Genomic DNA, 15095 nt, shown 5'->3' with positions numbered 1-15095 from the left:
ACAGTAAATGAACAAGTAGATTAATGATTAATTTTCTACCACTTGTCCTTAATAATTTTGACAAAGAAATAGAATGGAAAATGACATAATATGTTACTGCATATGTCAGCAGACTAAGTTAGGAGCCTTTGTTTGTTTACTTACTAATAAAAGACAAGTTGTCTTGTATGTTAGCTATTTTATTTAAGGACTAACTTGCAATAAGAAACATATGTTTAATGTACACTCAGATTTTTTGTTAAAATAAAGCCAATAATGCAATTTTTGTGGTCCCCTTTATTTAGAAAAGTATCAAAATACCTTTTGGTACCGGTACCAAAATATTGGTATCGGGACAACACTAATAGGCACCGTAGGCATACAGTATGCTCTACACAAGTGATGCAAAACTATTTTCCAGTGTGAAAATCTTGAATATACTTCAATTAAACGGGATTATATTGAACTTTCAGACGCAAGAATAGTGTGAAAATTGTGCTAAAGCAGCAGGATGATGAATGTATTTGACTCAAACAACAGCAGTGATGATGTCCATGATAATGAGGAGAAATGTCAGCCAACTGTACATTTGTGACTCACTGTTCAACGTTTTCAACTCTCATGTAAGAAACATTGATTTAAAGCACATTTAAATAAAGGCCATTGAAATAGTTTAAAGTACAGTGCAAAGTTTTTTTTGTGTCACTAAGTCCTTTTGGTAAACTGAAACAGTAAAGTAAAGGACAGACACAATTTGCATAATTACCTTTTGAATCTGGGTGAAGATTAAATGTATTCATGCATTTATATCTAGTATTATTACCGTATTTACCAGACTATAAGCAGCTACTTTTCCCCCACGCTTTGCACCTTGCGGCTTACAAAACGGTGCCTCTAATTAATGGATTTTTCTTCGCTAACTGCCATAATGTTTGGTATTCAACAAATAGTTTTTATAGAAGACCGACAGAGACACTGAAAAGGTGTGTTAATGTTTGTGCTATGGCGCCATCTATTTGACGAGTTCACTCACTGCAGGTTTAAAAATGTGCTTCCTGTTTCATTCCTTGAAACGAAAGTATTGGTCCACAGCGTTTCTGCTCAAAAGGATTCTTCATTCATCACTCCAAGCAACGTTTGTAAGTTTTACAATATAACTAACCGTCCCATGTCTGATGTCTATAGCAGTATTTTCATGCATTAGCATCAGCTAATATGCCAACACGTTTACAAGTGACTGTGTTAGTATTATTAACTTATAATGGCATTATTTTTGTATTGTTTCAGTTTTGTAAATTCACCAAAACGTCACCCATTGAGTCCATTTAGCTGATTGGAGAGCCAGCTTCCGCAGCTAGTGGGTCCATGATGAGGACTTCTGTTTTGTTGGATCAGCCGTTTTACTGCCATGTGACAGACACCGTTTGGAAACAATTAAGGTATGTAAATAAACATTTACAAAATATTTCATACCGGTATATGTTAGAATAATTGTATCTAAGTTATCACAATACTTTGTGTTGAAATGAGTTCCCGGCGAGAAGACAAAAGCTGTCTTTGAACCTACCAAGAAGAAGGCTTGTAAAACTCCACTGTGTAGGATGGGAAGCAACATGAAGGTGTTCTGTTTCTTTCATGTATTGTACTTAACAGAAAGATATTGTCTGACCCAAGAACTACAAAGCGGAGAGGAAGCAGGGCCTGACTCCCCTCCAGGCACCGCTTGTTTGAACTGTTTTACGACCTTTTCTGTGAACTCCTTTACGACCTTTTCTTTGAAGTGTTCTGTAACCAAAGGCGATGGCTGTTTACGACCCATGTCCCTTAGAAACAGCTGTTGCCATGTAATCAGGGAAAGTCCAAATAAAAGAGGTGGCGTACAATCTTTCGCCAGAACGTGTTGAGACACTGTGCAAGGGTACAGTGTCCAGACGTTTCTCCTCAAATTGAGCCAAATTGAATTCTGTCTGTTTAATTATTTGCTTCTTGTCTTGTTTAATAGATGTCATCAGTGTTTGAACCTGACAGTATATATCTGGGGATTACAGTCTGCTGCGGCTAATATATGTAAAATATGAAATATAAATGTAAAATATATTACAACAACAAATATTATGCCAGTTTGAGTCACCAGAATGCGATTTGTATCACCCGTCATCCTAGAAACACAAACACAAATGTTATCTGCGCTTTTGTTAATAATTCAGCCTTGGAGCTTATTCCCTTTCTTTGGGTTGAAAAAAGCTATGAAAATAAAAGTTACAAAAACGAGTAGTTGTTGGCAATTTTCTCCCTGTAACAATAGCTCTCATAAGACAAAGCAGGTTGGAGACTAGGGATGATACTCGAAACCGGTTTTCCCGGTTGTTCGATAAGAAAAGAACCGAGACCTCGGACTCGAATCCCTTTTTAAAAACCGGTACCCGTTATCGAGACCACTATAGTAAAGAAAAAGAGTTGGTTCTATATTCGAACCCCTCGGAACGAATCCCGTCCCGACCAGAAATGCTCCGTGTGACATCACAAGAAATCAATCACGTAGCTCGGTCATTAAGCGCAGATAGCGAAAGCAGGAAAAAAATGGACGGGAAAAAGCGCTCCAATGTGTAATAAAGTTCAAAACAAAAGGTATAATCCAATGAATAACTTTACTGGGAGATTTGAGCAGACTACAAACACATGACGAACACTTTTACGACCAACCGGAAACATAGCAACCAGGCTAGCAACACACCTCCTTTACGGCAGCTGTCGCAACGTTCTTATAGCAACCGCAGCACATACATATATGACATGATCTCCCTTTTTCAACTTTTGTTTTTCTTTCCTTGTAAACAAAACAAAATCACACTGTATATGTGTTGTCTGTCTAATTATAAATAATGCAGACGAGGCGTGTTGGCTGAGTTCTTGACGTTTACTTTCACGGGTGACGACATGCAACAACACTTTTCGGGGCTACCGCGCATGCTCGTCACTCCCGTTGCATGATGGGTAGTGTAGTTGTTATATTCCCTAGCTCATAACATCTTTCCCCCTATAAAGAAATAATGTTAACTCAATAAAGTGTATTTCTTTTTTTAGCTTTAACTTTTCATTTTTTAGCACTGTAACCACATTTGCAAACAACTTTTCTATTCATAGAATTTTCTTTCAATAAAGAAATAAAGTGCAAAAATGTCAAAGCATCATAACAAACAGTTATGTCAAATAGCAGCAGAATTGCACTTTTTGGAGAGCTGTATTATTTCCAGTTTTGTGCCCAAGGGACTGATTTTATTTAACACTAGTATTATTTATACACCTATAGTGATCACAGAGACAGGTTGTTTTTGTGTTACCTTATATATTTGTTTTACTGAAAAATCCCACTTAATATACTTTGGGTAACAACAGTCAATATTTTTTTTTTTTTTTTTTTTTAGGGGGGCAACAGTCAATATTTATTTATTTTTTAGATTAAATTGTTTTCTTATATAATAAAAGAGAGCTTTTGTTAAACCAAATATTGTGTGTTTTTTTCCATATACAACAACCTATCTGGACTCGATAAGAGAATCGATAAGGAATCGGTTCGATAAGAGGATTCGATAATAGACTCGAACTCGATAATTTCTTATCAAACATCATCCCTATTGGAGACACCTGCTCTAAGCCCATTGTCAAAACACTGAGCTATTGTAAAAATAAAGAACACTATTAAGAGCTGTGCTCTGTCCTCCACACTATCTCTGCCTTTTTTTGTCACAGTTGAATTGCGCTGTGTATAAAACTGTTTACGTTTCAATTGGGGATGGCTACTTAATTCGGTACTTTTATAGGTACTGACCAAATAAAAATTTCAATACCTTTGTTTAACGTAACGTCAAGTCCTGTTGGAGCCTCAGCACTGGTTCAGGACGCAAACAGGCGTTATCACATTGGACTGTCTCTGGGCAAATTACGGCCTTCATACAGGCCTTTAAAAGTTTCAATTCGGCCCACCGGGCCTTATACATTTTTATTTTAGACCTTAACATGGAAACTGTAGCTGCCATTATGATGTGCAATGCTGTTTTAAAATTACCATAAGTCTTGAACTATAGAATGTATTTCAATGGTTGGAATCTGTGCTTTTGAGTGATATACCAGTTATTACGGTAATGTACGTCATAGTCGCTCAAACGAGGCACCAAGCAGTGTGGGCGGGGTTTGTTTGCAGAGCGGCCAGCAGGAAACGCGGGTGTCAGAGACAGATGTGGAAGCAGATTTACCCTTGGCGTTCATATTTAGTCGTGTTTGTTGCATTTTTGTGGCGTTCATATGTTGTTAATATTCAGTGTTTTATCATTTATAGTTAATATTGCATATCCCACATTCTTTAATTTCATCTATATTATGGGTGTCTCATTCAGTAAAAAAAATTCAAATTCCATTCCGTTTTTTTGAGGTGGTCTGTCAAAGTTTTTAGCATTGTATTAGACATTATTGTGACTTTTTGTATTAGTGTTCCTAAAATAATGGACCCAAGCACACATACATCCATATATAAAAACATAAATGCATACATATAAATACATAAATATATAAATATATAAAAACATAAATGCATACATATAAATACATATATATATATATATATATACATACACTACCGTTCAAAAGTTTGGGGTCACATTGAAATGTCCTTATTTTTTAAGGAAAAGCACTGTACTTTTCAATGAAGATAACTTTACACTAGTCTTAACTTTAAAGAAATACACTCTATACATTGCTAATGTGGTAAATGACTATTCTAGCTGCAAATGTCTGGTTTTTGGTGCAATATCTACATAGGTGTATAGAGGCCCATTTCCAGCAACTATCACTCCAGTGTTCTAATGGTACAATGTGTTTGCTCATTGGCTCAGAAGGCTAATTGAGGATTAGAAAACCCTTGTGCAATCATGTTCACACATCTGAAAACAGTTTAGCTCGTTACAGAAGCTACAAAACCGACCTTCCTTTGAGCAGATTGAGTTTCTGGAGCATCACATTTGTGGGGTCAATTAAACGCTCAAAATGGCCAGAAAAAGAGAACTTTCATCTGAAACTCGACAGTCTATTCTTGTTCTTAGAAATGAAGGTTGTTCCACAAAATTGTTTGGGTGACCCCAAACTTTTGAATGAATGAATATATATATATATATATATATATATATATATATATATATATATATATATATATATATATATATATATATATATATATATATATATATATATATATATATATATATATATATATATACACACACGCACACACATATATACATACATATACGGTATGTGTTATCATTACTACATTTTATGTGCATGCAGTACAAACGCCCACATCTACAGAAATATATGCAAATGAGTGACCGCTCTTGTGAGCAATAACAAGGCTCACTTCATCTTCATTTATCGTTCAGTTAATTGACTTTTCAAATATTGGCCTAGGCCTAGACGTTAGATGGCAGTAGTGTATAAATTACAGCTGCGTTGCCTAGCTCGGAAGTAGTCTTTGCCATGAAGCTGAATGTGCCAGTCTAATCTCATGTTGTGCCCTACAAAGTCTTTACACTGCAAGTGTTGCACTTATTACAAGCCGTCTGTTTGATTGCAACGTGCATCTTAACTGTAGTTTTAATTACCAAATTCTAAAGTATTGAAATCGCCATGTAAAATTGCAAATGGTAATCATTAGGATGTATGTGGCAAAATTAATGTACATTTTTAAAAAAGTACCAATGATTGTCACACACACACTAGATGTGGCGAAATTATTCTCTGCATTTGACCCATCACCCTTGATCACCCCCTGGGAGGTGAGGGGAGCAGTGAGCAGCAGCGGTGGCCGTGCCCGGGAATAATTTTTGGTGATTTAACCCCCAATTCCAACACTTGATGCTGAGTGCCAAGCAGGGAGGTAATGGGTCTCATTTTTTATAGTCTTTGGTATGACTCGGCCGGGGTTTGAACTCACAACCTACCGATCTCAGGGCGGACACTCTAACCCAGGGATGTCCAAAGTGCGGCCCGGGTGCCATTTGCGGCCCGCAGGTAATTTTTTTAACGGCCCCACGGCACATTCTAAAAATACGATAAAAATAAATAAAAAACATAAAAAGTGGTATAAAAGAGTAAACAGGTGACAATAAAATGTTGATATGTTGACTAATAACACTAAGCTGCCATGCAGGCTGTTTCTTTCTTTAAAACATAATAATGAATCGAAAACAATGTTATTATGAATTATTTACCTATTCAAGGCTCCAATTAGGTCACATTAAATATTCCACTTTGAGATATTTTTTGGGGAAAATGTTGCATATTTTGTGTTTGCCATATAAAAAACTGTTTTTTTTTTTAAAGAAGGGCCTACAATGAACAAACAAGGAACATAATAAACAACAATACAAGTTATAATTGACGGATAGATCTGAAGTTGATCTCGAGACTATTGTGTTAACAGTTTAAAAAAAAAAAACGATTTATTTTTTAACACTTTACTGAGCAGGACCCTTTTGGATCCCCAATAATTTTAGTGGGACTTTTTTTTTTTTTTTAAGTGTCATTGCTCAAAAAATTATAATAAATTAAAATCAATGTTGTTATGAGTTATGTTATGAGCTCCAATTATTATATAATCTGAAATGTTTATTGGGGGAAAATATTTAATATTTTGTGTTTTTTCCATAAAAAACTGGGTTTTATTTGACAAAAAGGGCATACAACTAAATCTAAAAAAAACAAAAAACGTTATATTAACAAGATATACCTAATGTTGATCTAGATATTTAAACTTTGAATAATAATAACAATACTAAATAATGCATTTTTTATAATTTTTTTAACCTAAACCCTTTGGAGTCCCCGGTATCAAGCCTGAGCGGAGGCCTAAATGTATATTTTTTATACATATATTGTATTGGTTTTTAAAATAAAAAATATCAAAATGGCTCGCGCTTGCTTTGATTTTTCAGTGTGCGGCCCTCAGTGGAAAAAGTTTGGACACCCCTGCTCTAACCACAAGGCCACTGAGTAGGTTATTTAGCATCAAGCTAGCGGGTTCTGGCGTTGAAAATTGCAACGTTACTTAGACGCGCTTCGGCTGAGTGCTGTTTGAGGTGCTTGTTTCCTCGCCAAGTGTTTGAGCCGTTGTTTAGTCTGCAGCCAGACGTGAAAAGATATCAAAATATGGCACCGTTTGATTTGATGTGAATCGATACCTTGGAGTACAGAGGGAATTTGGTCGGAGCCTATAAAAGTACCAAATTCCATACCACATCCTACATTCAAACATGTATTATTATCCTTTCATTCCAAAGTCGAAATTCTTCAAGGTTTAAGGCGGATGTCTCACATGCACAAAGCTCTGCCAGCGTCAAAAGTGCCAAAAGATAAAGAGAAAAGCCGACGTGGAGATGTCAAATTAACATTCACGCGGGATTCTACTGACAAGGTCGTCTAAACGTCGCCTTTCTTTGCACCTTGCAGGATCGCTCGCAAAAGGTTTTACCACTGTTGAGCCTCCCTGGAGGCCGTGTGAGCTTCTGCTCAACGTCAGGAGGAAAAGAAGAAAATGAAGGTAGCGAGGTGAAAGTTGTCTCTGGCGAATGTGGACACTGTGTGCATGAAACCTCTGTATATGTTATTAATAATCTTACAGCTGAGGTTAGCATTACAGGTTGTGTGTAACTCAAGGAGAGCTACTGTATGGGCAGTGAGACGTGTGTGTGTGTGTGTGTGTGTGTGTGTGTGTGTGTGTGTGTGTGTGTGTGTGTGTGTGTGTGTGTGTGTGTGTGTGTGTGTGTGTGTGTGTGTGTGTGTGTGTGTGTGTGTGTCCCACTGGAGGTGTGAGGCCACATGCCTCCATGGGGCAATGACTGCTTTAGAAGGGACAGTTCTTGAAATAGAACTAAAAAAAATAACAGGTATAAGGAGATAAGAGTGAGTTCATACAATACAGCAGATAATGTAAGTTTGTACTTTAGAAATAAAAATTTAATAAAATACAAATACATGTTTATTTGAAATATTTACTATAGAATATTTGTTTATTAATTGAAATATTTGTTTTAGGTAGAAAAGGGGATGATACACTCACATTGATGGACATGACGGCTATAAAATGTATAATTAATCATAAAATATACATTTATAATCTATAATAATATTTTTTGTTTTATAAAAAATAATCTTTAAAAAACACAGGTACAAAAAAAAGACAATACAGTATAAAAAGATGGTTAGTATATTTCATACATAAAAATGCAATATAATAAAATGTATTATTATTATTAAACAACATATTTCAATTTAATACCATTTTTAATAAATTATTCTGATTTATGTAGAACAGGTAAAAACACATTACGTATGGATTGATACAGCTGATAAAAATTGTATATTAAATTAGTTTTATTTTGTTCACCTTTGGAAAAACAGGTAGAATAGATGACAATACAATTCAGATAGATGTATGTATAGATGTATGACTTCTATAAAAGGTACAGTTTATGTATAAAAAAATGTATAATCAGGGTTTTTCCCGGCTCAAATTGAGGCACAGGTGGTACAATCCTGACCATGCACCAGAATTTTAACGCAAAAAAAATTGTTTTTTTTCAATTTACAGTAATATGCTGAAAGAACACCGTTAAAAGTATTGTCAATTTTATTAATTTGATGGGTAGTTTGCTGTAAAATCATAAGTCAAGCAGATATTGAAGTATTTATTTTTATTTAGACAAAACATGTTTGGAAAGTATGATAATATACTGTAATATTTGTTGCAATAATGGATACTATTGAAGTTGAAAAGGCATGCAATTTCAAGCAGGACATATATGTTTTCTGTCAAAATGAAAAAAATCCATTACAATTAGTGAGAAAATATTAAGTACACATCATTTCCAGGTGTTTGCGGGTTAGATAAAATGATGTTGCGGGCCAGATCTGGCCCTCGGGCCTTGAGATTGACACCTGTGGCCTAAGCGCTTGCATAAGAGAATGTGTGGTAGGGCCACTTTTTCGATCTATTATAATTAGTCAGAAAAGGTTGGAAACGAAGCTAACACTACGAGCTGTGTTCACTTACTAGAGACAAAATGTTCACAGCACAGTCTGGAGTGTTCTGTAGGAGTCCAGTGATCCCTCCGTATCATGCTCCGTATGGCAGAAATCCACCTGTTACGGCGGTCAACGTTATGCACCAAGTAGCGGGGGAAAACACGATTTGATCGGTTTCTTCTTCGGTAGTTGCTTCAGGTCTTTCCGGTGCACTGCTGTCGATATAGCGCCTCTATAGTGGCGCAACGCTGCAACTGCAGTTAAAATACGTCGCTACTGCAGAGGGACTTTAATCGTTCAATCAGCACAGCCGGAGTTTTACGCTGTGTTGACCGATATCAATCGCTCTGGCTGGGGGCGGCACAAAATTAGCTGCCACGCAATTTTTAACGTAGGAAAAATCCTGAATAGATATTTAATATAAAACTATGTATATAAAGTATTAATTTTAACAAAAACATTTTTATTTTGATTATAGCCAGAACAGAAAAAATACACTACTACTATTAATATAACTGATAAAAACTGTATATTTAAATAGCTAAAAACATAAATGTTTAATATAATTTTTTTATTGTAAATGAACGATGATTACTTAAAAACTGTTTAATCCAAAGTTGAAAAGGTGACAATACACTATAACAGTGTTTTTCAACCACTGCACAGTCTGGTGTACTGTGGGAGATTATCTAATTTCACCTACTTGGGTTAAAAATATATTTTGCAAACGAGGAATTATAGTCTGCAAATGATGTGTTGTTGTTGAGTGTCGGTGCTGTCTAGAGCTCGGCAGAGTAACCGTGTAATACTATTCCATATCAGTAGATGGCAGCCGGTAGCTAATTGCTTTGTAGATGTCGGAAACAGCGGGAAGCAGTGTGTAGGTAAAAAAGGTGTCTAATGCTTAAACCAAAAATAAACAAAAAGCGAGTGCCCCTAAGAAAAGGCATTGAAGCTTAGGGAAGGCTATGCAGAACGAAACTAAAACTGAACTGGCTACAAAGTAAACAAAAACAGAATGCTGGACGACAGCAAAGACTTACAGTGGAGCAAAGACAACGTACATCCAAACATGACAAGACAATCAACAATGTCCCCACAAAGAAGGATAAAAACAACTGAAATATTCTTGATTGCTAAAACAAAGTAGATGCGGGAAATATCGCTCAAAGGAAGACATGAAACTGCTACAGGAAAATACCAAAAAAAGAGAAAAAGCCACCAAAATAGGAGCACAAGACAAGAACTAAAACACTACACACAGGAAAACAGCAAAAAACTCCAAATAAGTCACGGCGTGATGTGACAGGTGGTGACAGTACACCTACTTTGAGACAAGAGCTATAGTGATGCATGGTTGGTTATGGTTTAAAGTCATATCCAACAATTGCCACAACGACTCTTTACTGTCAACTGGGTTTCGTTTTTTTATTTCTGCTGGTGGTGTGCCTCCGCATTTTTTAAACGCAAAAAATGTGCTTTGGCTCAAAAGAGGTTGAAAAACACTGCACTATAAAATACAAATTACAATACCCATCCATTTTCTACCGCTTGTCCCTCTCTGAACTGCATTCAGGCGGAAGGCGGGGTACACACCTGGACAAGTCGCCACCTCATCTCAGGGCCAACACAGATAGACAGACAACATTCACACACTAGGGACCAATTTAGTGTTGCCAATCAACCTATCCCCAGGTGCATGTCTTTGGAGGTGGGAGGAAGCCGGAGTACCCGGAGGGAACCCACGCAGTCACGGGGGAGAACATGCAAACTCCACACATATCGAACCCAAGACCTTCGTATTGTGAGGCACATGTACTAACCCCTGTGCCACCGTGCTGCCTTAAATTACAATACAATCATTTTAAATAAAAAAAAATACAATTCTAAATTGTATGTGGCCTATTGGACACCAAACCCACACACAGTCAACAAATAGAAACTAGACTACAAAAGGGGTCTCACTCTTTCCAAGAATGAGGGAAAAAAAGCCCCCAAAGTAAACAAGTGCACTGCACACGCTAACATGCAAACACTCCACTCCCACTCTGGTTGTTTGGAGTGTGAACCCACACAACTCTCCTCATGACTCCTGTCCCAAGCGTGCACACACACACACAAAAGTGCTGCAGCAGCCCCGCCAGGATGCTGCAACTTCAGCCACACTTCTCCAACGAGCCCCGCATGGCTAATACGTCCCCCCCCCCCGCCCCCGCACAGCCCGCTGCAGGTGGGGAGGTGCCTACCTTGGGTGAGCGTGCCCATAAGGAAGCGGTAGAAGTAGCGAGCCACCTTGGTCAGCTGCCGCTTGCAGCGTTTCCTGCACTGGCTCATTTTGATGCAGCTGTGCTGGAGCGGATGTTAGCACTCGGCTGGCGAGTCTGCCTGGGGAAGCAGAAGTCCAAGGTAGGAGGGGTGGAGAGTGTGTAGAGGTAAGTGTGTGTGTGTGTGTGTGTGTGTGTGTGTTGCTATAAAACTCTCTCTCCTCCTCCCTCACTCCATCCCTACCCTATCTGACTCTCTCTCCAGCCTCTCCTCCACCTGTAGAGTGCCGCTTGTCAATCACTCGCCGGCTCCGTCTCTCCTCCCCGTCATCTCGCCGTGAGCAGGGGTGCGCTCTCATTGGCTGAGAGGGGAGGGAAATTACGGCCCGTTGAGGGTGTGTTTCTATTTTCCTGGCTGCACATTTATCTTTGAGGGGACATTTTGGCTAAAAAAAAAAAAAACCACTAGGGTGAGCTAATTTCACCCCATTAGACTGTGTGTGTGCGTGTGTGTGTGTGTGTGTGTGTGTTATAGTACTAGGAGGATGACTTGAGTGGCAGCTGGTGGTTTTTCTCCGGCTCCTTCTTGTTGATGTTCACCCTCCCTCCCTCCCTCCCTCTCCACTCACTGCTCATATAACGATGACAGCCTGCAGAAGCGAGACTGTGTGTGTGTGTGTGTGTGTGTGTGTGTGTGTGTGTGTGTGTGTGTGTGTGTGTGTGTGTGTGTGTGTGTGTGTGTTCTTGTATTTCTACCGTTCTTGAGACATCAACAAGGAAAAGTACCTGCCATATGTGAACAAGTTAGGACATAAATCATGGTCCCAAAACGGAAAAGCATTGCATCTAATAGAGAATGTCTCATTTGCACCCCTGGTGGTGAAATCTATCAAAATTAAGGTGGTCCCAAAAAAGAGGGATTTTTCAAATTGACTGTGTGTCTGTTTTAAAAGTGCTCCCCCTCTGGTCAACATATGAAATAACAAGTATGTGTGTGTAAGAAATTGAAATGCGCCCCCTTTAGCCAAAATTAATTAAAACAATAAACTAAATACTGTATGTACACTACCGTTCAAAAGTTTGGGGTCACATTAAAATGTCCTTATTTTTCAATGAAGATAACTTTAAACTAGTCTTAACTTTAAAGAAGTAAACTCTATACATTGCTAATGTGGTAAATGACTATTCTAGCTGCAAATGTCTGGTTTTTGGTGCAATATCTACATAGGTGTATAGAGGCCCATTTCCAGCAACTATCACTCCAGTGTTCTAATGGTACAATGTGTTTGCTCATTGGCTCAGAAGGCTAATTGATGATTAGAAAACCCTTGTGCAATCATGTTCACACATCTGAAAACAGTTTAGCTCGTTACAGAAGCTACAAAACTGACCTTCCTTTGAGCAGATTGAGTTTCTGGAGCATCACATTTGTGGGGTCAATTAAACGCTCAAAATGGCCAGAAAAAGAGAACTTTCATCTGAAACTCGACACTCTATTCTTGTTCTTAGAAATGAAGGCTATTCCACAAAATTGTTTGGGTGACCCCAAACTTTTGAACGGTAGTGTATATAGAGACATACTGTAATAACTTGAAGTAAACTAAAAGTAGTCTTTTTCTCACAATGTGTCGACTTATAAAATTGGGAACAATTTCTCATATTCTTTGTTTCTGTAATATTGCAATATTTTCTCGTCAAATTGGTACTTTTTTATTCTGACTTTTTAATGCAAAAATGGTGACATTTGTCATGTAAAATTCTGACTTTTATCACAATTTTGCCAGTTCTTTTTTTGTTCCTGTAAAATAGTGACATTTTTGGTGTAAAATTATGACTTTTGTCATAATTTCTCCAAGTAAAATTCAGATTATTATTATAATATTGAAAAAATTGTAAAGTTTTCTTATAAAATTGTGACTTTTGTCGAGTAAAATTACGACTCTTTTCATAAAATTGCACAAATGTTCAGTTTTTCTTGTAAAATGTTGACTTGCGTTGAGTAAAATTAGGACTTTTAATGCTGCCAACAATCTAAGTTTTTCTTGTGAAATTGTGACCTTTTTCGTGTGAAATTCCAACTCATTTTTCACAACAAGGCTTTTTTTGTATTTGCATAGTATGTATATATTATTAATGTTGTAAATACAAATCTTTATGTATCTAGAAAGGGTGGTCCTAAAGAGGTAGGCATTTTGTTGGAGGTCTCAAGAAGGCAAGAAATACAAGAATTTGTGTGTGTGTTCTTGTATTTCTACCCTTCTTGAGACATCAACAAGGAAAAGTAGCTTCCATATGTGAACAAGTTAGGACATAATTCATGGTCCCAATACGGAAAACCATTGCATCTAATAGAGAATGTCTCATTTGCACCCCTGGTGGTGAAATCAAAATGAAGGTGGTCCCAAAAAGGAGGGATTTTTCAAATTGACTGTACATCTGTTTTAAAAGTCCCCCTCTGGTCAACATATGAAATAACAAGTGTGTGTGTGTAAAGAAATTGAAATGCGCCCCCTTTGGCCAAAATGTATTTTTTAAAAATGAAATAAATATTTATGTAGAGAGATACTGTAATAACTTGAAGTAAATAATGAAGATTAAAAACCAATTACAAACAAAACATTTAAAAACAAATTAACTGTGAAGTGAATTATATTTATATAGCGCTTTTTCTCTAGTGACTCAAAGCGCTTTACGTTGTGAAACCCAATATCTAAGTTACGTTTAAACCAGTGGGGGTGGCACTGGGAGCAGGTGGGTAAAGTGTCTTGCCCAAGGACACAACGGCAAATGGCGGAAGCGGGGATCGAACCTGGAAACCTCGAGTTGCTGGCAAGGCCACTCTACCAACCGAGCCATACCGCCCCAATTAACTAATTAACTAAAAGCAGTCTTTTTCTCACAATGTGTCGACTTTTTTCTTATAAAATTGGGAACATTTTCTCATATTCTTTCTGTTTCTGTAATATTGCAAAATTTTTCTCATAAAAGTTTTTTTTTTTTTAATGTAAAATTATTAATTTTTAATGCAAAATGGAGATATTTGCCATCTAAAAGTCTGACCCTTTATCACAATATCGCCAATTTGTTTGTTGTTCTTGTGAAATAGTGACATTTTTTAAATAAAATTATAACTTTTGTCATAATTTTGCCAAGTAAAATACAGATTATTATTATATTGCCAACATTTTAAAGATTTTTTCATAAAATTGTGACTTTTGTCGAGTAAAATTATGACTCTTTTCATAAAATTGCCAAAATTTTAAGCTTTTCTTTTAAAATTGCGACTCTTAAGTAAAACTCCAACTTTTGTCATAACATTGCACAAATGCTCAGTTTTTCTTGTAAACTTTTGACTTGCGTTGAGTAAAATGACGACTTTTATTAAAATACTGCCAAAATTCTAAGTTTTCCTTGTGAAACTGTGACCTTTTTCTTGTGAAATTCCAACTCATTTTACACAACAAGCTTTTTTTTTTATGTGCATAGTATGTATATATTATTAATGTTGTAAATACAAATATTTATATATCTAGAGAGGGTGGTCCTAAAGAGGTAGGCATTTTTCGGAGGTCTCAAGAAGGTAAGAAATACAAGAATGTGTGTGCGCGTGTGTGCGTGTGTTTGTGTGTGCGTGTGTGTGTGTGTGTGTGTGTGTGTGTGTGTGTGTGTGTGTGTGTGTGTGCGTGCGTGCGTGTTAAAGCCAGCTGGAGGTTGTGCAAAGTGTCACAGGAAACAAAACAAACCCATTAATTAGCATCACACACTAGCTTTACATCT

General features: G+C 37.0%; 1 protein-coding gene across 3 annotated transcripts in view; it reads right to left on the bottom strand.

Moving 5' to 3' along the window:
* Positions 1–15095, bottom strand: part of LOC133657158 (Kv channel-interacting protein 2-like) — a 344954-nt gene that overhangs the window by 214117 nt on the left and 115742 nt on the right. The window contains exon 1 of one of the 3 annotated variants that reach the window (XM_062058135.1): positions 11301–11429. The exons of the other annotated variants lie outside the window; for them this stretch is intronic. Coding sequence (XP_061914119.1) covers positions 11301–11388 — 88 coding nt within the window. The 5' untranslated portion in view covers positions 11389–11429. Of the gene's footprint in view, positions 1–11300; positions 11430–15095 lie in introns of those variants that run through there. 3 annotated transcript variants of the gene reach the window in all.

Source organism: Entelurus aequoreus, linkage group LG09 (genome assembly GCF_033978785.1).
Source record: "Entelurus aequoreus isolate RoL-2023_Sb linkage group LG09, RoL_Eaeq_v1.1, whole genome shotgun sequence".
In the NCBI taxonomy this organism is placed as follows: domain Eukaryota; kingdom Metazoa; phylum Chordata; class Actinopteri; order Syngnathiformes; family Syngnathidae; genus Entelurus; species Entelurus aequoreus.
The sequence above is the reverse complement of the archived record's forward strand: the minus strand, read 5'-3'. Positions and strand labels throughout refer to the sequence as shown.